The sequence below is a fragment of the Epargyreus clarus genome, unplaced genomic scaffold (assembly GCF_041222505.1).
Source record: "Epargyreus clarus isolate Ecla_fem2 unplaced genomic scaffold, WU_Ecla_fem_2.2 ptg000031l, whole genome shotgun sequence".
Classification (NCBI taxonomy): domain Eukaryota; kingdom Metazoa; phylum Arthropoda; class Insecta; order Lepidoptera; family Hesperiidae; genus Epargyreus; species Epargyreus clarus.
Genome location: NW_027332236.1, coordinates 6070016 through 6092379, shown reverse-complemented (window position 1 = coordinate 6092379; position 22364 = coordinate 6070016). Strand labels below are relative to the sequence as shown.

The 22364-nt window shown below is 41.8% G+C and overlaps 2 protein-coding genes across 2 annotated transcripts in view; one reads left to right on the top strand and one right to left on the bottom strand.

The window, feature by feature from the left end:
- Positions 1–457: 457 nt before the first annotated feature.
- p120ctn (adherens junction protein p120) overlaps positions 458–22364 on the bottom strand; it is an 81509-nt gene continuing 59602 nt past the window's right edge. The window contains exons 8-20 of the mRNA XM_073089990.1: positions 22134–22230; positions 21465–21662; positions 20606–20787; positions 19777–19936; positions 18905–19094; positions 18411–18502; positions 17875–18053; positions 17350–17491; positions 16722–16894; positions 15760–15925; positions 14703–14831; positions 12988–13127; positions 458–3062 (exon numbers count right to left, since the gene is read on the bottom strand). Of these exons, the coding sequence (XP_072946091.1) occupies positions 2934–3062; positions 12988–13127; positions 14703–14831; positions 15760–15925; positions 16722–16894; positions 17350–17491; positions 17875–18053; positions 18411–18502; positions 18905–19094; positions 19777–19936; positions 20606–20787; positions 21465–21662; positions 22134–22230 (1977 nt within the window). The 3' untranslated portion in view covers positions 458–2933. The remainder of the gene's footprint in view (positions 3063–12987; positions 13128–14702; positions 14832–15759; positions 15926–16721; positions 16895–17349; positions 17492–17874; positions 18054–18410; positions 18503–18904; positions 19095–19776; positions 19937–20605; positions 20788–21464; positions 21663–22133; positions 22231–22364) is intronic.
- On the top strand, positions 6583–12095 carry LOC140754736 (uncharacterized). Its single transcript, XM_073089814.1, has one exon. It carries the CDS (start codon positions 7123–7125, stop codon positions 8353–8355), a length of 1233 nt encoding a protein of 410 aa, XP_072945915.1. The 5' UTR covers positions 6583–7122; the 3' UTR covers positions 8356–12095.

Here is a 22364-nt window from a genome sequence, read left to right as displayed (position 1 = left end):
ACAGACAGCGACAGTCGACTATGTCCGACTACGAACTGTAGTACGTGTGTCATCGACGACTAACTGTCGTTCGTGTGTTATCTCCCTTACAATACCACTCGTGCGTTTGATTATTTTCGCGGGATGACTACTACGAATCCGTCGATATTAAGTCGATATTTATAAATTAATCTTATGTGATCGCCTACTATTCCACACTGCTTCATAAACATGATAATTGATAAAATAAAAATGTAAATCTAAGTGTAACTTGTGTGTAATGTTTTGGTGGAATGTCTGCAATTGAACATTTTATTAAGGACACATATTGTTATACGTATAATAAAAAATCCATAAACATTAAGTAATATGTTAATTTAAGAACATTAACAATGACAAATTTAAATATGGCTATCTATTGAATCTGCTTCAGATGAATGGTCAAAATCATAATTACATATAAATCAAATGCCCGTACCATAAGAAAATCATGCATTTATTAAAGCCTTTTTCTGAATAGTAGGCGAACACTTCTACATAATAATGATCGTTGGTGCGCTTCGCTACTATTATAATAACCGCATACGATACGCGTACGCAGTGACGAACAAAACATTAAAGCTCAGACACATCCCGAGTCAATGCATCTTATCGCTACATACAAGACGGATACTCCTTAAGATATATAAGAGGACAATAGACACCTATATTACAAATTACTCATAAAGGGTCGTGGAATGGATACAAAATATTACAAAATTTTTATATCATAATATACTCGTTAAATACTATAGCCGTGTTCGATATATCGTACGATCGTCACGAATACGGCACAGTGTACTAATCTAGACGTTATAAATAATAATAATAACAATGTAATATTCAAATCCTGAATATTATAGAAATGTTAGTTAGGATTGATTATTATAAGATAATTGAAAATACATGAATCGTTCATTCATTCACTTCGTTCACTTGTCGAATCTCTTTTGTGAGTGAATGAACGATATAGTATTGCATGCGAACGCGGTGAGCCTCAACTTGTATATTTTAGAAAAATCCAGTACACAATATCTACTTGAAACCCCTTTTAAAATACATTAATAATATAATAATGGCACGACTATATACATGGGGAATTGACATGATCTCTTTACAAAGAAAATTTTAACTACATTAGTTACATACGTACGTTATGTTTGTGTTGCGGGCTATTGGCAGTTAATTTGATTCGTTCTCGATCACTTTCACCTCGTGCCGAAAACAAAATCGATCAATCAGTCGATTACAGTACAAAATAATTCGTTTATTTCCCAATTTAACAAATACACGATAAAATAAAAAGATAATTAATGCAAACACGATATGCATTTGTTAATACATTTCAATGATTTTTAACAACTAAACAGATTTTAATAATTCATCGGTAAGAGCCATTCAATCTTCAAACAATCAATCTTAAAAATAAAATTAAAAAGAAACAATTTTAATTTGAAAATTAAATGAAAATACGATGCAATAAAACCCCAACTGTAATCTGTAATCGACTGTTATAATTACTTATCATGAATATCATCCAAATCTGTCATATAACTGTTAACCTCAGCCACACCAAAGTGGGTATTCACCGAATGCTTTCACACCTACTTACGATTAGGACTGACTTCATACAAACCACTTTAAAACTAAACGCAAGTGTCAAACTTCGCTTTTGACCTTAAACCTCATCTTATGAGCAAGTAAATGCGCTTATGCAACACACTTTTGCACTAACAGTACAAAATTACAAAAACTGTTTCAAATCATAAAATGCGTACTCATTTGACGAAATAAATGCGACGAAACATACATTTATGTTTAAAAGATTTTAACTATTGGTATTCATTGATTTATATAAAAAAAAAAACTGTTAAATTTAAGCTTAAATTAATTAAATTTAACTGTTAAATTTAAGCGTTGGTTACCAGCCAATATACCAAACGCTACATAAGAAATGAGAAAGATGTAATCACAAAATGTGTAATCAAACTTAAACATCGGAACAAACATATTGATATACATTATGAATATTTGCATATTTATTTTATGAGCAATGTTAGAAAATCAATAAAACTATTACTTCACAAATAACAACGACTTTATATTCTTACAGCGGCTTCATACTTGCAACACTTTAGACGATGCAATGTTTTACAGCTCAATTGAATGGCACCATTTTTATGACATTTACTAGTAAGTCTGTGGACTTTGAATTTGTACGACTTATAATGAATTTGTATGTGACTGGAATATCAATTCGTACTTTGCGTTATAAGGTATTACAAGTATGTTGCCATATTTATTCTCTTCAAGTTTAAGGCTCCCCTAGACGATCGAATTGCTAGCGTATTAGACAGCACAACATAGGTGTTTGTGCGGTACGTTTGTCAACTTTAAAGATTTACTTGTAAATCGCATTTACAAAGTTTAGACATGTGGTTAATATATAAGGGTATACTTGTAGAGTATACTTGTCAAATTAAGAGATATGATTGACAAGTAAGTGGACTCATTTCAAACTTTTTTGCTCGTCTAAACGAATGTTTGTCACATTTTATCCATTTAAAGATTTACGTGTTGGTTCACCATTTGTCAATAAATGCAAACGCATCGCTGCATGTTAAACGATACATCATTCGTATACATCGTGAATTAATCAAGATGATTTGTTGAACAAAATAATTTGTGAAAAAATACTGACTTCGCTCGTCATGCAAATAAGCGCTTGTCGAGTAAAAATAAGTAGAACTATGTAAGTTTGTGTAAACTTGTCAAGCATATTCGTCAAATGTTTGCCAAACATCTCGTCATGAAATCGTCAAACCATTCGATCGCTAGGGTGACCCGACATCTCCTAAGCTCAAACCCAAGTGAGCTGTGTGTTGGAAGTCAGTCCGTGTGGAGGCTCACCGCAGCTAACGACTGCTCGGCGGCATCGGCAGTTGCGACTGTACGCCTTGGAGGTTCATAGGCCGCCCGTTCGGGTTGCCCATACCTAGGCCGTCCTGGTAGCTGTTCACGTCCATTGTTGGTATGTCATCGCTCTGGAATATTAGAGGGGAACACGTAAGCTTGTCGAAGTTGCAGTCTCTTTGTTAGGCACTGGTTTTAAGTACTAATTAAAGGATAATTGGCCACAAATGAAAAATATAATATATAGATTAAAATCAACATTACGATAAAAATATTGGTTTAAGTTATATCACTAATAGTTAACTGATAGCTTAATGATCACGTTGTGTACATACCTTAATTTTGGGTTATTTAAGCATTGCAGTGCTGTCTTAGTACAAAGATTATCGTTTACAATTGAATTTACAGTGAATACTTTACAACAACGAAGTACAATACACGTTGTGAGCAGAGGACAAGTATGAATACCTTGTCTCCTTTTTACCCCTCCATATCTTACCAGGCTAAACACACGAACAGTCACACGAACCGCGCACAGTGTCATATTTGCCTTAGATGTTATCGTTGCATAGATGTCGCTCTATCTACAGTAGTCACCATGGGGCGGCTGAGCGTGCTGTCCGCGTTGCCGGGCGAGTGCCGCCCGCGTGACGTCACGCCGCGTACGATCGTGCACAACTGACCTCGCGGTGGCGGCGGATGGTGCGGTCCTCGTAGCGCGTGCCGCCCGTGGACGCCATGGGGCGGCTGAGCGTGCTGTTCGCGTTGCCGGGCGAGTGCCGCGCGCGTGACGTCACGCCGCGTACGATCGTGCACAACTGACCTCGCGGTGGCGGCGGATGGTGCGGTCCTCGTAGCGCGTGCCGCCCGTGGACGCCATGGGGCGGCTGAGCGTGCTGTTCGCGTTGCCGGGCGAGTGCCGCGCGCGTGACGTCACGCCGCGTACGATCGTGCACAACTGACCTCGCGGTGGCGGCGGATGGTGCGGTCCTCGTAGCGCGTGCCGCCCGTGGACGCCATGGGGCGGCTGAGCGTGCTGTTCGCGTTGCCGGGCGAGTGCCGCGCGCGTGACGTCACGCCGCGTACGATCGTGCACAACTGACCTCGCGGTGGCGGCGGATGGTGCGGTCCTCGTAGCGCGTGCCGCCCGTGGACGCCATGGGGCGGCTGAGCGTGCTGTTCGCGTTGCCGGGCGAGTGCCGCGCGCGTGACGTCACGCCGCGTACGATCGTGCACAACTGACCTCGCGGTGGCGGCGGATGGTGCGGTCCTCGTAGCGCGTGCCGCCCGTGGACGCCATGGGGCGGCTGAGCGTGCTGTTCGCGTTGCCGGGCGAGTGCCGCGCGCGTGACGTCACGCCGCGTACGATCGTGCACAACTGACCTCGCGGTGGCGGCGGATGGTGCGGTCCTCGTAGCGCGTGCCGCCCGTGGACGCCATGGGGCGGCTGAGCGTGCTGTTCGCGTTGCCGGGCGAGTGCCGCGCGCGTGACGTCACGCCGCGTACGATCGTGCACAACTGACCTCGCGGTGGCGGCGGATGGTGCGGTCCTCGTAGCGCGTGCCGCCCGTGGACGCCATGGGGCGGCTGAGCGTGCTGTTCGCGTTGCCGGGCGAGTGCCGCGCGCGTGACGTCACGCCGCGTACGATCGTGCACAACTGACCTCGCGGTGGCGGCGGATGGTGCGGTCCTCGTAGCGCGTGCCGCCCGTGGACGCCATGGGGCGGCTGAGCGTGCTGTTCGCGTTGCCGGGCGAGTGCCGCGCGCGTGACGTCACGCCGCGTACGATCGTGCACAACTGACCTCGCGGTGGCGGCGGATGGTGCGGTCCTCGTAGCGCGTGCCGCCCGTGGACGCCATGGGGCGGCTGAGCGTGCTGTTCGCGTTGCCGGGCGAGTGCCGCGCGCGTGACGTCACGCCGCGTACGATCGTGCACAACTGACCTCGCGGTGGCGGCGGATGGTGCGGTCCTCGTAGCGCGTGCCGCCCGTGGACGCCATGGGGCGGCTGAGCGTGCTGTTCGCGTTGCCGGGCGAGTGCCGCGCGCGTGACGTCACGCCGCGTACGATCGTGCACAACTGACCTCGCGGTGGCGGCGGATGGTGCGGTCCTCGTAGCGCGTGCCGCCCGTGGACGCCATGGGGCGGCTGAGCGTGCTGTTCGCATTGCCGGGCGAGTGCCGCGCGCGTGACGTCACGCCGCGTACGATCGTGCACAACTGACCTCGCGGTGGCGGCGGATGGTGCGGTCCTCGTAGCGCGTGCCGCCCGTGGACGCCATGGGGCGGCTGAGCGTGCTGTTCGCGTTGCCGGGCGAGTGCCGCGCGCGTGACGTCACGCCGCGTACGATCGTGCACAACTGACCTCGCGGTGGCGGCGGATGGTGCGGTCCTCGTAGCGCGTGCCGCCCGTGGACGCCATGGGGCGGCTGAGCGTGCTGTTCGCGTTGCCAGGCGAGTGCCGCGCGCGTGACGTCACGCCGCGTACGATCGTGCACAACTGACCTCGCGGTGGCGGCGGATGGTGCGGTCCTCGTAGCGCGTGCCGCCCGTGGACGCCATGGGGCGGCTGAGCGTGCTGTTCGCGTTGCCGGGCGAGTGCCGCGCGCGTGACGTCACGCCGCGTACGATCGTGCACAACTGACCTCGCGGTGGCGGCGGATGGTGCGGTCCTCGTAGCGCGTGCCGCCCGTGGACGCCATGGGGCGGCTGAGCGGGCTGTTCGCGTTGCCGGGCGAGTGCCGCGCGCGTGACGTCACGCCGCGTACGATCGTGCACAACTGACCTCGCGGTGGCGGCGGATGGTGCGGTCCTCGTAGCGCGTGCCGCCCGTGGACGCCATGGGGCGGCTGAGCGTGCTGTTCGCGTTGCCGGGCGAGTGCCGCGCGCGTGACGTCACGCCGCGTACGATCGTGCACAACTGACCTCGCGGTGGCGGCGGATGGTGCGGTCCTCGTAGCGCGTGCCGCCCGTGGACGCCATGGGGCGGCTGAGCGTGCTGTTCGCGTTGCCGGGCGAGTGCCGCGCGCGTGACGTCACGCCGCGTACGATCGTGCACAACTGACCTCGCGGTGGCGGCGGATGGTGCGGTCCTCGTAGCGCGTGCCGCCCGTGGACGCCATGGGGCGGCTGAGCGTGCTGTTCGCGTTGCCGGGCGAGTGCCGCGCGCGTGACGTCACGCCGCGTACGATCGTGCACAACTGACCTCGCGGTGGCGGCGGATGGTGCGGTCCTCGTAGCGCGTGCCGCCCGTGGACGCCATGGGGCGGCTGAGCGTGCTGTTCGCGTTGCCGGGCGAGTGCCGCGCGCGTGACGTCACGCCGCGTACGATCGTGCACAACTGACCTCGCGGTGGCGGCGGATGGTGCGGTCCTCGTAGCGCGTGCCGCCCGTGGACGCCATGGGGCGGCTGAGCGTGCTGTTCGCGTTGCCGGGCGAGTGCCGCGCGCGTGACGTCACGCCGCGTACGATCGTGCACAACTGACCTCGCGGTGGCGGCGGATGGTGCGGTCCTCGTAGCGCGTGCCGCCCGTGGACGCCATGGGGCGGCTGAGCGTAAGTACTATATAAGCTTCAAAACCTATTGTAAAAGAGGAACTAATAAAGTACATCCGAGACCGATTGGACGTGTATTACTACCGTCGCGGGCCGAACCCTATATGGCGACCCTGCCAGCGCGTGCGCGGTTTACGGTTACCTACACCGTGTCGTCAGTGTTGAGTGTCATGGACAATAAATGAACTTTAATATGGACTTAACATTAATAAAATAACATAATCATGGGAGGAAGGCAAACAAAAAATGAAGAAGTTATTATAGCCCAAAATGGAGCAGGAAATAGTGCGTCCACAGAACAATTGATGCAGCACGCCAGTACCACATCATATGTGCTAATAGCAATTTGTGTAATCCTGATCGTGGGGGTTGGAGCCATGTTGTGCCGCTTCTATAGAAGGTGCCACGACGACTGGATGCAGCGGACTATTGAAACTAGTGAGCTGCGGCGCACCGTGAGTCTACTGCGTCGGCAACAACGCGAAGCTACTGCATCGGTCTAAAAGCGTTTTGTTTTTTTATTCTTGTTCTCTCTTTTGTTTTAATCGTAAATGTAATATAATCAATATAATATATTTGTGTGAACTCTTTTGTATTCAAGATATTTAATAGACATAACATTTATTATATAATTACTGATGGAAAGTGAAATTAAACAAATATATAAAGACTTAAAATATATCAAAGAATATTTAGTAAAATTAGGATCTAAGAGAAGGACATTAATTATAAAAGAAAAAAAGTTAAATGAAGCGAAATGTTTATATAATAAATTTAGTTTTCTTTGTAGTTCTATTGAAAATCAGATAAAAAATAAGGTATTCCGTTATGAGGAAAGAGAAACATTTCATAGTCTTTTTGGTAATATAAATGAATTGTATTCTAGAATAATTAATCTTTGTACTGATAGTGAAGATAGTTCTGATAGTAAGATAAGCACCATGGAGAAGTTTGACTTAAAAACGGCAATTTCGCTGTTACCAGTAATGACAGGAGACGAAGATGTTACTAAACAGTTAATTTCCAATATTGAAATGTATGACTCTATGATTGATGATGGTAACAAAAAACAGCTGATACAGTTTGTTTTAAAATCAAGGTTATCAGAAAGCGCAAAATTACGTATGTGTTCTAATTATTCATCCGTTACAGATCTGATTAGGGACATGCGGAATATATTATTGCCTAAAAAATCCGACACGGCTATACAATCTCAACTGCAATGTATTCGTCAGGATAGTAAGAGTATTGAGGAGTTTGGTAAGCAGATTGAAAAGTTATTTGTCGACTTAACAGTTGCACAAGCCAATGGAAAATCTAATGCCTACGAAATTTTGAAGCCAATAAACGAGCGTATTGCTATAAAAAGATTTTCCGATGGGTTGCGAAACAGTCGTCTTAGTACAATCATTGCAGCAAGGAATTACAGCACATTGAAAGATGCAATTCAAGGTGCATTGGATGAGAATCTTCATTGTGGTGGTGAGCATCAGATGATGAATTATCGTCATAACAGAGGTAGGTATCCTTCACATCATTTTCGAGGAAACCATTACCAACGAGGTATTTATAATAACAGTTCTCAAAATTTGTCAAAGAATGGTTCTCTGAATGTTCATTCTAATCGTGGTTACCCTCATGGCAATCGTGGTGTAGGCAATACGTCGAATTATAATACTCAAGGCCGAAAATATACAAATCGCGGTTCTAGGAGTTTTCGTGGCCCTACGGGTTTTCGTGGCCACACACGGCAAAGTCAAATAAATGTAGCCGAAGTACATAATACGGAACATAATACCGACATATCGAATTCAGAGAGTCCTAAGCCCAGCACTGAACAAAGTAATAGTAATTGGTTTTTTCGAGCATGAGCATTTCTATTGTCAAAATATAAATTCAGTTTGCCTAAATGTTCTTGATGAATCACGGAGTTGGTTAATTGATACTGGTGCGTCGTTGTCCGTAATTAGGCAAGAGGTGTTAGATAACCGGCGCATACCTTTCCATAACGAGAGAATACGAATCAGCGGTATCGGTGGATATGTTTTTTGCGATGGGTTTGTCTATTTAAAGTTGAATTATAAAAATTACGAGTTTGAACATAAATTTTACATTTTAAAAAATTTTTCATGTAGAACCGATGGTATTTTAGGTCAGGATTTTTTGAGTAAATTTAACTGTATATTAGACTTTGAACAAAATACTTTAACTATTAATAAAGATGTTCCTGTTACGTTACCATTACAAATGGGTAATCTTGGTTATAATAAATATGTAACCATACCGGCTAGATGTGAAATGACGTATTTCGTAAGAACAACATTACAAGACGAATGTGTAGTGTTACCTAAACAATTGAGTGATGGAGTTTTTTTAGCATCTCTTTTAGTACGTCCCACTAAGGGTAAAATACCATTAAAATTTTTAAATACTAGAGAGGAAGAAGTTAAATTAAGTTATTTCATACCTGATATAATTAGTTCTAATGAGTTTTTTATGTGTACATTTGAAAGCAATAAATATAGTTTATCGGACCGTGTGAAAAAATTGTTTTCAATTTTAGATTTCAAACATTTAAACAAAGAAGAACAAATTTCTATAGAAAATATTTGTGCAAAATATTCGGACATATTTTTATTGCCAGGCGATAAATTAGGCGTAACTAACTTATATAAACAGTCAATCAAACTAAAGGAAAATGTCTCCCCAGTATATACTAAGCCTTATAGACTTCCTAAAAGTCAACAACCGGAAATTGATAGGCAGATTAGTGAAATGTTAGATAACAATATAATTGAAGAGAGCAGCAGCGAATGGTCTAGTCCAGTCCTGCTGGTTCCTAAGAAATGTGACAGTAGTGGTAAGAAAAAATGGAGGGTTGTTATTGATTATAGAAAACTGAATGATAGGCTACAGGAGGACAAGTTTCCATTACCTAATATAACTGAAATACTCGACTCTTTATCAGGAGCAATTTATTTTTCACACTTAGACCTTAGTCAGGGTTATTATCAACTAGAAATTAGTCCAGAGAGTAGGAAATACACTGCATTTACCACTAATAAGCAATACCAGATGAAACGACTACCAATGGGTTTAAAAACTAGCCCCAGTGCTTTTAGTCGCTTAATGACGGTAGCGATGTCAGGTTTAAACTACGAAAAATGTCTAGTATATTTGGATGATCTAATTTGTTTTGGAAGGTCTCTTGAATTACACAATAAAAATTTAGTTGATATTTTCGAAAGACTACGTAGAGTAAATTTAAAAATTAATCCAGAGAAATGTAAATTTTTAACAAAACAATTATTGTACTTGGGTCATATAGTATCTGAAAAAGGAGTAATGCCTGATCCTGAAAAAAGCCGAGTAATTCAATGTTACCCTACACCGAAAACATCTGACGATGTAAGACGTTTTGTCGCTTTTACAAATTATTATCGTAAGTTCATTCCTAATTTCGCTGAGATTACGTTACCTTTAAATAAATTATGCAGAAAATATTCTAAATTTGAATGGACTACGGAATGTGAAAACGCGTTTAATATACTTAAAAAATCATTAATTAATCCGCCAATTTTGCAATATCCAAATTTTGACGATGAAAATGAATTTATTTTGCACACAGACGCCTCTGGTTCAGCTATAGGTTCTGTGTTATGTAATAACAATGACTTACCAATTGCATATGCAAGTCGAGCTCTTAACAAATCCGAATTAAATTATCCAACAATAGAAAAAGAACTTTTAGCTATTGTTTGGTCTGTGAAATATTTTCGACCATACTTATTTGGTAAAAAATTTACAATCAAAACAGATCATAAACCATTAGTATACCTATTTAGTATAAATAATCCATCCAGTAGATTGTTGAAATTTCGTTTAATCTTAGATGAATACGACTATGTCATACAATATGTAAAAGGCGTGAGTAATGTAGCTGCAGATGCATTATCTCGTGTCTTAATTACATCCGACGAATTAAAAAATATGAGCCAAGAATTAAACGTTATGACTCGACGAATGGCGAAGAACTTAAGCGATAAACCGCCTAACTTGATAGATAGCAAGGAGGACAGCGAGGATCGGCCTGATCAACCGAGAGTCGTTGAAATTCTTGAAAAACCTAAAGGATGTGTTGAATTAATCATAGGTCAATTTAAGCTTGATAAAAAAGTTAAATATACACAATTTAATGATTTTATTTATGTTCCATCTAAGTTGTCAATTTTTGTGAATCCATTTTCTCGATCATGTTTAGCGCGAGACGTTTTCGTGAGAGACCTGGACTCTATTTGTAATAAATTGATAATAAATGAGATTTATTTAATAAAAAATAATGAAAATAAGAAATTTATAAAGTGGTTAACCCAATGTAGTAAAAACTTAACCGGTCCTAGAATTTATATTTTAAAAGACGTCATAAGTATAAAAAATAGCGATGACAAGAAAGTTATTCTTAATGACTTTCACTTGCTTCCCACAAGTGGGCATGCAGGCATACGGCGTATGATTAGTAATATTAAGAAATATTACTACTGGCCAAATATGGTTGTTGATGTGACTAACTTCGTAAAAAAATGCAACAAATGTCAGACACAAAAGCATTCGTTGCATACGAAGCAGCCAATGGTAATAACTACCACTGCGCAGTCGGCCTTTGACAAGGTTTTCTTAGATATAGTTGGGCCCTTAGATAAGGATTACTATAATTTTTCATATATACTCACACTCCAGTGTGAATTAAGTAAATATATAGAAGCGTACCCGTTAGTTAGTAAGGATAGTGTTAGTGTGGCGCGAGCTTTAGTAGATAATTTTATTCTCAGGTACGGTATCCCGCGAGAGATTGGCACTGACAGAGGTACCGAGTTTATCTCAAATACTATGACGGAGGTTTATAAATTGTTAAATATAAAACATACTGTATCTTGCGCTTATCATCATGAGTCAATAGGTTCGTTAGAAAACACACATAAATCCTTAAATGCCTTTTTAAGGATTCAAACCGATAATAATTCTAGAAATTGGAGTGATTGGATTCCCTACTGGTGTTTTTCTTATAATACTTCAAAACATTCTTCTACTAAATATACACCATTTGAACTTGTGTTTGGAAAACGTTGTAACATACCATCTAACTTGCAAAATTGTACTATTGTTGAGCCTATTTATAATGTGGAAAACTATGCATCAGAATTAAAATTTAGATTGCAAAAAGCACAAGTAGAAGCAAGACAAAATTTGTTAAAATCTAAGGAAATTAGAAAAAGTAAATTTGATGAATATATTAAGCCTGTTATATATAAGAAAAATGATTTATTGTTAGTTAAAAATGAAACTGGAAATAAGTTTAGTGATGTGTATTTTGGTCCATTTAAAGTTTTGGAAGATCTTGAACCTAATGTAAAAATTTTACGAAATGATAAAGAGGAAGTAATACATAAAAATAGGACAAAATTGTATCATTGTTAAAAAAAAAAAAATAGCAAAAATGTTTTTTTGATTTTTTTTTTCTGTTTTGGTAGGGCGTGTAGAGTAAGATGTAAGTACTATATAAGCTTCAAAACCTATTGTAAAAGAGGAACTAATAAAGTACATCCGAGACCGATTGGACGTGTATTATTACCGTCGCGGGCCGAACCCTATAGTGCACAACTGACCTCGCGGTGGCGGCGGATGGTGCGGTCCTCGTAGCGCGTGCCGCCCGTGGACGCCATGGGGCGGCTGAGCGTGCTGTTCGCGTTGCCGGGCGAGTGCCGCGCGCGTGACGTCACGCCGCGTACGATCGTGCACAACTGACCTCGCGGTGGCGGCGGATGGTGCGGTCCTCGTAGCGCGTGCCGCCCGTGGACGCCATGGGGCGGCTGAGCGTGCTGTTCGCGTTGCCGGGCGAGTGCCGCGCGCGTGACGTCACGCCGCGTACGATCGTGCACAACTGACCTCGCGGTGGCGGCGGATGGTGCGGTCCTCGTAGCGCGTGCCGCCCGTGGACGCCATGGGGCGGCTGAGCGTGCTGTTCGCGTTGCCGGGCGAGTGCCGCGCGCGTGACGTCACGCCGCGTACGATCGTGCACAACTGACCTCGCGGTGGCGGCGGATGGTGCGGTCCTCGTAGCGCGTGCCGCCCGTGGACGCCATGGGGCGGCTGAGCGTGCTGTTCGCGTTGCCGGGCGAGTGCCGCGCGCGTGACGTCACGCCGCGTACGATCGTGCACAACTGACCTCGCGGTGGCGGCGGATGGTGCGGTCCTCGTAGCGCGTGCCGCCCGTGGACGCCATGGGGCGGCTGAGCGTGCTGTTCGCGTTGCCGGGCGAGTGCCGCGCGCGTGACGTCACGCCGCGTACGATCGTGCACAACTGACCTCGCGGTGGCGGCGGATGGTGCGGTCCTCGTAGCGCGTGCCGCCCGTGGACGCCATGGGGCGGCTGAGCGTGCTGTTCGCGTTGCCGGGCGAGTGCCGCGCGCGTGACGTCACGCCGCGTACGATCGTGCACAACTGACCTCGCGGTGGCGGCGGATGGTGCGGTCCTCGTAGCGCGTGCCGCCCGTGGACGCCATGGGGCGGCTGAGCGTGCTGTTCGCGTTGCTGGGCGAGTGCGGGCCACCCGCTCCTCCTGTCGCGCCGCCCGGCGTTCCCTGCCCTGCACCCCCCATACGTACGTCAAGCTATGTACACTGAGCTACCTCGGCTGTGTGTGGAACTTTTGTACGTGTATAATAGATTATATTCGTCACAAATCTAAGGTGTTACAAATTGACAGCTTAAGTTTTAGAATCCTCGACAAAATAATCATCTTTGTCATCTATGGTATTTGACATTGACAAGGATTAAATGCATGGAACATTTAACAGAATAAAAATTATATTTCTTTAATGTTGATATTTTAACAATTTTCTCATTTTTTATGGCATTTTCAATTAGTATTAGAAAGCCTTTATACGAAAAGTATCGGTTAATATTATTCAAGCTTATGGTAATAAAAGTTAACCCAGTTAGGTTAACATTGAACAAAAAATATCATCAAAATTAAAGATGACAAAAGTTCCACCAAGCGAGCGTAGTTCACAAAGCGTTACGTGAACGCACATATACACGGCACAATATACAAAGTTAACATTTACATTATAGACACAGACAGACATGGTATTATGTACATTTGAAACGGGTTTTTGTTCATACATAGAAAAGTAAATATTCGAATAATAAAATAATTATTTTTGATGTATACTGCAGTTTATCTATTATAGCTTATTTCATGAAAAACAAACTGAAAAGCATATAATTAAAAGAATAGTCAAGTACTAAGTTTTTATTGTATGTTCAATTTTCAATATTTTTCACTCAAAGATCTTTACTTTACTTTAGAATTTATATCTTTTATTATACTGCGCTTCAAAATGTTATTTTGTATATTCAATGATATATTAATATTAAAAGTTATCAGCGGTGACTTCATATTATACAGTGAGTGTCTTAAAATATAATCGGTTCACATTAATCTCGATAGTACAATAATTTTATAAAGCTCATCAATTTTCATTTCTTCAAAATTTATTCATATTGAATTCTTTACGGATAATCATTTGGAAGTTTATGATATTTTGAATTGTGAAGAATATTGTAAATATCAACCAGAAACAGAAACGGAATAATGTGAACCAATCAATATTTTGACATATACATATGCACCCGATGACCGCACACCTATGACATTGCACTGGATGAATAATTGACAAACTTTATAGCCTCTCTGATATCGTCGTCATGTTAAAAGATACGAATATCTGTATTCCTGAACTATACTAAATTTAAATAAAACAAGAGTGTTATTCACAAAAAAAAAATAAAGAAATCAGTCCACTACTACATAGGAACATATGTGGTTACAAGTTATTGTTACAAGTTAATTTTGTCACTCAGAACGCAAGACTCCTATCCTCTTCATTCTCCTATAATGGCAATCCATATTAGCACATGTAGTAACATACAAAAACAGAAACCAGTATGTAGTATACCAACTCAATTTCAGACTAACTATAACTCGGAAAGGTCATAAAATCTATCACATATCCTCATCGTGAACACATATCCATTGATGAACAGTCCCACCCACACTAAGTGCGCAACAAATACTTATTTACTATCAACATACGGCTGATAGAACAGTCCCACCCACATTAAGTACGCAACAAATACTTATTTATTATAAACATACCACTGCTATTAGAGGATCCGCGCGGCTGAGCCGCCCGCGCCGGCGTGAGGAAGTCCGCCTCGCGCCAGCCGTGCTTGCGGTACACCTCGCGGAGCTCCGCGTGCGACCACATCGTCATTAACACTTGACCTGGGAGAATAGAATATGTTTCGTTATATTTCTTGTTTATGCCTACTACATGCTATCGCCGTCACCCACGGTCGACTGGCAGAGAATACCAAAAGGCATTAAATTTACCCTTTGTAACCCTTAGTTTAAGATGTACAAAAAAATTTTAACCAATTAGAGAATGCGAGTATATTGCAACGTTTTTATATTGGCGCATGTTCCCTAAATTTACTATTGAGTAATATTTAAACGCCGTTCACAAATACAGACGGAGATTTCACTTACGACGTCGTCAGGTGATATCTAGTGATATCAGACAATAAAGTACCAGCTGATATCAAGTTATATAAGCTGATACTATCAGTAGTATCATTGACAAATCTCGGCTATCGTATTAGATGATATCGTGTGATATATTTTAATATCAGTGGATATGGTGTAATATCAGGCGATATCGAGTGGTATCGGGTGTTATCATAATTATAACATCGGGTGATATCGGATGGTATCATATACAGGTGAATTTTTCAAACGTCACTTTAATTTGTCACATAACATTACTTTCCAGAATTTGATCCTTATAAGCAACACTATTAGATAGTGGAATAATATAGAGGGTGTAATTTTTTTCAAAATGAACTCGTTCAATTCCCGGCCTTAGCCGGGAAAAATATATTTTAAAAAACGAATGATACAGTTTTAGTTTTTATCAAAATCGGCCTCGTAACTCCTTTCAGCATTTTTCGCTAATCCTTATAGTTTCGGATTTGGCCCTGAAGGCCTATTTCAAAAATTCACCCTGTATATCGGATGATATCGGCTGATATCATATAATATCGATATTGTATAACAGCACCTGATCGCCATTCAGCGTTACATCGATTAACATCAAGCCATATCACATCGTATCACATCGTATCACATCACTAAACATCAGCACATGACTAACCCGCGAACTTGAGCACGCGCGGCGTGTGGCGGTGGCGCTGCTTGGTGAGCGCGAGCAGGCGCTCCACGCCGCCCGCCTCCAGCAGCGAGCGCGAGAACTCGCCGCTCTTCTTGATCACCTCGTTCAGCGTCGCCAGTACCGCGGCGATCGTGTCGTCCGACGTGCCCTGTACCAATGTACACAATATTAATAAATTTAAGCCCTTAAACTATATAAAAATATAAATTAAAGGCATGCGTGTCCTTTCCGTAATTTTGAATATTCACTGACTGCTGTAATTTCCCGACTCGCGTGCCTGTAGCACGATAGGAAAAGTAACATCTATGAAACGAAAGAATGCAACTAGTACGAACTTGGACTGGATTCGCGATAGCATCCTCAAAAAATGTAATAATAAACGACTTGAGAAACACTTTGTACATTCACAAGAGGATTCCTTATGACGTAGATAACCTTACCTAAAGTAAAGGTATTAAGACAAATAAATAATTACCCTGACCCATAATAAAAATCTAAATTCATCTTTTATATATCTAGCTGAGCGGCATGGCGACCGTTCAGCCACACGTGTCGTCAAACAAACGATATCTCCTTATAACAAGATACACCCCTTACTACACTAACTGCATCTATAATTTCCATATAAAATCGTTCACGTTACACTAGTATAGTCCGCGCTAAACTTCTAGTCCGCTGTTAAGTTGTTGCCCGCAGATGTAGTAAGAGAGTCAATACGGTCAAACACAACTACAAGCATATGCTCCGTAGCAACGTAAAGGCACACTAACGCAGCTATATACCCGCGGACGAGAGCAGACGTAGGATGCTAGAGGGGTCCCGCGCTGCCTTCGTCCTGCTCATTTCTACAATTTATACTGTGGCGACGTGACTCACTTCTATATTCAGAGCGGCCTAGAAGTTTGGCGCGGACAATACACCTATCAGCCCTACTTCCACCATACCTGATCATGCTGCTGGTTCCCGCTGGGCAGCTTCTGCACGAGGTCTCGCATGGCGTACTTGCCGATGAGCTCCTTGTTCCGCTGGTCGATGGCCAGGTTGCGGAGCGCTGTGGCCACCGCGCACACCACCCGGTCCACCTCCATGCGGAGTAACTCCACCAGGATCGGTAGACCTGATCAATATTGGTAATGTTATTATTGCGATATATTCATTCCTTTCTTTTTTTTAATAATATGGAAGTAAGAAACGAGTATACAGTGCATAAACCTATAATCAACCCTAGATTAGATTTAAATCCTGTCTGAGATCAATACAGATGTGTTGCTGAGGACTAAGTTGAAATGCCTTGAATTAGTATGTGTACATTACCACACCTATTGAACCAGAATAGCAGCATTTAACATACGGGAAAAATAGGTTTAGCAATGGTATCTTCAGAATAAAACTACAAAAAGTTCTTCCGCTAATAAGCCAATAAATTCAGATCCCCTCACTTTTAAATAATATAAATTATAGCCTAACAATAGGAAAAGCTTTGTTTATAAAAGAACAAAACGCATTAACTACTAACAAGTGGTTACAAAAATTCTAATTATGTATATTTTTTATAAGTAAATGAAAACTCACCCTTCTCTTTTCGTACAGCCGCCCTAATGTCGATGGAAGGTTGCCAATAACAAGCCGCCAAGTTTTGCAGCGCGCCCGCCGCCGCCTCTAACGTCTCCGGGTTCGAACACGTTTGTAGCAACGCCATGTAAAGAGGTACCACCTGCATGCATAGATAAATAACTATGTAAATAAATACCATTTTTCTCTTTCTTAACTTACACCAGGAATTCTATTCATTCCACAAAATAAAAAATTAACTTTACCATTATGGCCCTGGCAGATTTAATACCATCGATTCTTTGGCGATTGCATATTATATCATGTTTTACAACTAGGTGCGTTCATTGGTATTGTCGAAAACGTAGTTCTATCATTTATAATGTCGCTAATGTCGCTATTACGTAGATTTATTACATTAATTTGGCAAGAGAAATTTACTAAATATATGCCGCTCTCTACAACCCTCTTTACTAACTAACTTCTAGGAATCCTGAAACTTACTCCACTAATTGAGCAATAGATATACAATAGAATAAATCTCACCTCAGGCGACCACAGCATCTCGGTTCCCTTAGGAACGCTGTACCCGAGTTGCGTGTTATTCCCCGTGTCGCCGAGCGCTTGGGAATCGGGATCGCTCTTACCGAGCGGACTTGTCGAGTTCGATGACGATGATCCTTCCTTCTTCTTTTTACTGCCGCCGAAACAGCCGAGGTTCTCGCCTGTGATAAGATATAATTATTTACCCACTATCTCATATTATCAAATTTCAGATTTAACGTACAGTAAGAATAGTACTGATCATTTTTTTAAGTAAACCTGACAACAACGTTTAATGAATAAGTGAAGAGCGAATGGAACTGTAATTAACCGTTATCTACCGACGAATAGTGCATGAGTGAAGATTGAATTGTATATTTTCTTACTCAACAAAAGTTGAACACATAATGCAATAGGAATATCAACAATACTGTCATTGTATAAAAAATATTACAAAAATTACTGTATAAAGATATTACAAATATCTTCGGTGAATAATTTAATAATTCAATATTAGTTCAGTAAAAAGCGTTAAGTACCTTTTGATGCGGTGGCCTGTATCCTAGTCTGCCCAGAGGATTGCGTAGGTGGCGCTCTGGTATCGTATAAGGGATCTTCAATTTCTTGACACCTGCAAAAGGTAATCAATTTATTAATATATGGAGTCAAAGACTTTATATTTAATGTATATCGTAGTTTAACTTGGGTGTTATGATGAGTGAGATTGGACAAGTTCCTTATAATCTTGGTGCTGTGAGTCTTATAGTTCAATTTATGTTATTTCACTTGTGATATAATTTTAATTCGGATGTTTTTGATTATCAACGATCGTCAATACTTTATTCTGTTTTACTAGCTCTTTTGCACGCGCAGTTCTCGACGATCTCGATGCCGATAGCGTTATGTGCAAATGCGACCCGCACTGCATGCAATAAGGCTTCAGTCAGTCCGGGCAAAACTCACAAACGTCGCCGGGCATGTGCACCCCAAACAAAATCTTGCAGTATACGTACTGTCAGTTTGATATACACACCTGTAGGAGAGGTTCCGCAGTACGCACACGCAGTTCTCGACGATCTTGGTGCCGATGGCGTTGTGAGCGAGTGCGGCCCGTACTGCATGCAGTAGGGCTTCGGCAAGGCCGGGTAGGGCTCGCAGTCGTCGCCGGGCATATTCACCTGCCGACGACGCGTTGCGAAGTACACCCGATGCGTTGCGGAATACTGTTGGGTTGAAATAAATATACCATTACGTTATATACAAGACTAGCTGACCTGGCAAACTTTGTACCGCCTCAAAATCTATTTATCAAATATATTTCATATAAAATATAGCCTATGGTACTCGTGGATAATGTAGCTTTCGAATGGTGAAAGAATTTTTAAAATCGGTCCAGTAGTTTTTGAGCCTATTTATTACAATCAAACAAAGTTTTCCTATTTATAATATTAGTATAGAAGTATAGATTACTAAAACCTTAGAAGAGTAATGAAGTAAAAGACACCGTATTCGTTTCTTATCATGCAATGCTCAAATTCGTATGCAGTGATACTACGTAACACATAGTAGAACTAAAAATATTCGTAGACAGTGCTAAATTTGGAATTTTCTATATCAATGATTTTTTTGTGTTGATCTTTATGTTATATCCTAATGAAATTTTTATGTAATTCAGGTATTATAATAGCATAAAGTTTTTCACGAAAGGTTAATAATATAAAATGAGCTTTTTTTTCAATCCTCCGAAATATAATGTTTTATAAATGACTGTAACAAAACTTCACCACCAGAATATCATAACCTCACAATATTAAGCTGTATGTACAGTTTGGCAAATTATAATTAAATGTCTTTTATATGTACCAATTTTGTTATTAAATAAATAAAAAAAGGAACAATACTCACTGATAGACCAGTAGGTATCACCGGGGTTAGTGGGGTGCCAACCAGAGTGTGGCACTATCACCTTGTTGACGATTACTTGAGCCGCGTCATCGATAATCGACTGCTTGAGGTCTTCGCACGACGACATGTTCCATATCACACCGGTCACCAGATCCTTCACCTGGAGCGATGTTCATGTTTTTTGAGAATCATAATATAACTAATAGAAACTTAACACAAATTAACACATCCTAACACTCCCTGACATAAGTAACCTCCCCATATTAATCCTCTATATATAATGATCCAATGCTTAATAAAACGATTGAAATGGATTGAGGACCTCTTCTTTTTATTGAAGTTGATTAACAATAGGACACTACAAGGAATGCAGCTCTCATGGTTTCATAGACAGGTGGTGTATCATATCGATATAGTCTCGGTTTATAGCTTCATCAATTAAAAACTATTTTAATAGATCTCCTTTATGTAAGAGCCTGCTTTAGTGAGTTCAAGCTGGATCCATCCGGTGTCAGATTGTCAATTTTTAAAAAGTATAGCTTAAATCCAACATCATACAAATATCATCTTCAGCTTTTATATGTATTTTTATTACACGGACTATATTTAGTACTAGCTGACCCGGCAAACTTTGTACCGCCTCAAAATCTATTTATCAAATATATTTCATATAAAATATAGACTATGTTACTCGTGGATAATGTAGCTTTCGAATGGTGGAAGAATTTTTAAAATCGGTCTAGATTAGTTTTTGAGTCTATTCATTACAACCAAACAAACAAACAAAGTTTTCCTCTTTATAATATTAGTGTAGATAGTGTAGATTAACCTCCATATCAGTAGCCCGACACAGCAGCGCCATCAAAGCGGGAATACCCCCGGCGTCCCGGATGGCCCGTTTGTTCTCGTCGTTCTGTCTCCCGTAGGATAAGTTACGGAGAGCGCCGCACGCGTTGCGACACACCTCAGGGTTCTCGTGGGACACTAAGCGCACCAAAGGGGGGATACCGCCTGGAATAAGACAGAAAGAAAGAAACATTTTATTCGGATAATTGAACAAGATGAAATAACAGAAAGAGACTAAAAGATTAAATAAAAAATACATAAAACATAAAAAAAGATATGTAAATTGAAACAAGTGTATGAGAAGTGAAACTCATAGACTGAGAATTCCTTTTTGGGCAGACTGGCTATTAGCCAGTCTGCCCATTATAAGTTGTGGGTAGTTTAATTCTTTTAACCTCTATTGAGAATTCCTGTTCGTTCAGACTACAATTAATGGGCAAGTTATAGGTATTTCAAAACTTGTCTAGATTTTATCACTGTTTTAGCGCAAACTACGGTTTTTATTTTGAGGTAATATTAAAAGTTGACATATCTAATATACTATCCGTATGTTTTAAAGACTAAATTAAAATACCTGTAATTTTTGTTATGTGAGGTAATAAATTATTAGAGCAAATTTGGATTTACAATATGTTAGAGTGAATGCTATAGAACATGTTTTTAAATAATTAATAATAACTTATGGACATAAATAAGTTTTCTTTCTTACCTTTAAAAAAAATTAAATAGATTGCACGGTAAAACAACATTCAGCAAAGAACGACTCAGTATTATTTGCAGATTTCATTCACTCAACCTATCGCCCGACAAATCTACCAATTCAAACAAATATTCTCACTCACCTAAACTCCTAGTTTTCTGTTTATTAGGATCGTCCATGTAAGTCAGATGCTGGAGGTACGCCGCGGCATTCGCCTTGACGACGTCGGAGGGTGAGTTGAGGAAGCCGATCACTTCGGGGAGGTTGGGGTCGCGCCACTGCAAGCCGCCGCCCTCCTCGCGACCGCCCACGCCCACCCCCACGCCCACGCCGCCGTGGACTGAAGGGTAAATTATATTAAACATCACTCACGTGTTTGTCATGTGTCTCTTCATAATGACATATTTCATTATTACACGAATATTTGCATAAATAAAAAAATCGTTATAAGTCATTTTTAATTAAATTAAAAAAAAATAAAGATATTACTGCAATCGTTGACACGTCCGAGCGAACCAAGTGTTAGTCAAATATTCGCTAATGAGAACATACTAGTCATTCACGCAACGTTTATTGCTAACTTAATTTCAAACCAAATACTCTGATAATTAATATTGCTGCGCCCACGTATTTTGGCGGCATTTTTAAATGGGCCAAAAAGCTACTTATTTTTTAATTTTAAATAAAGACTATATTTCTAAAAAAGTATTTCTCCTCTTATAAACATGCTTCACGGTACGTCACGGTATCACATGTCACGTGACATTGTCGAAATTTGCATTAAAAAAGTTATGAGTGATAAAATATTTACCTAATGCCATTCCAGCCATTTGTTTTTGCAATTCTTCTTCATCCCCATACATCGACTGCCCGCCAGTGCTTCCCAAACTTAAACCGTTTTGAGAATCCTGTAACATAAATAAAACAAACACATAAAGATTTACTACAAATCAATTCCGTACAAATTTGCGTTCTATTCATCAGCAGCATCAGCAGTGATAGGTACAGTAGCACTACTCTCTGCGCGGTGACGTCACGCAGT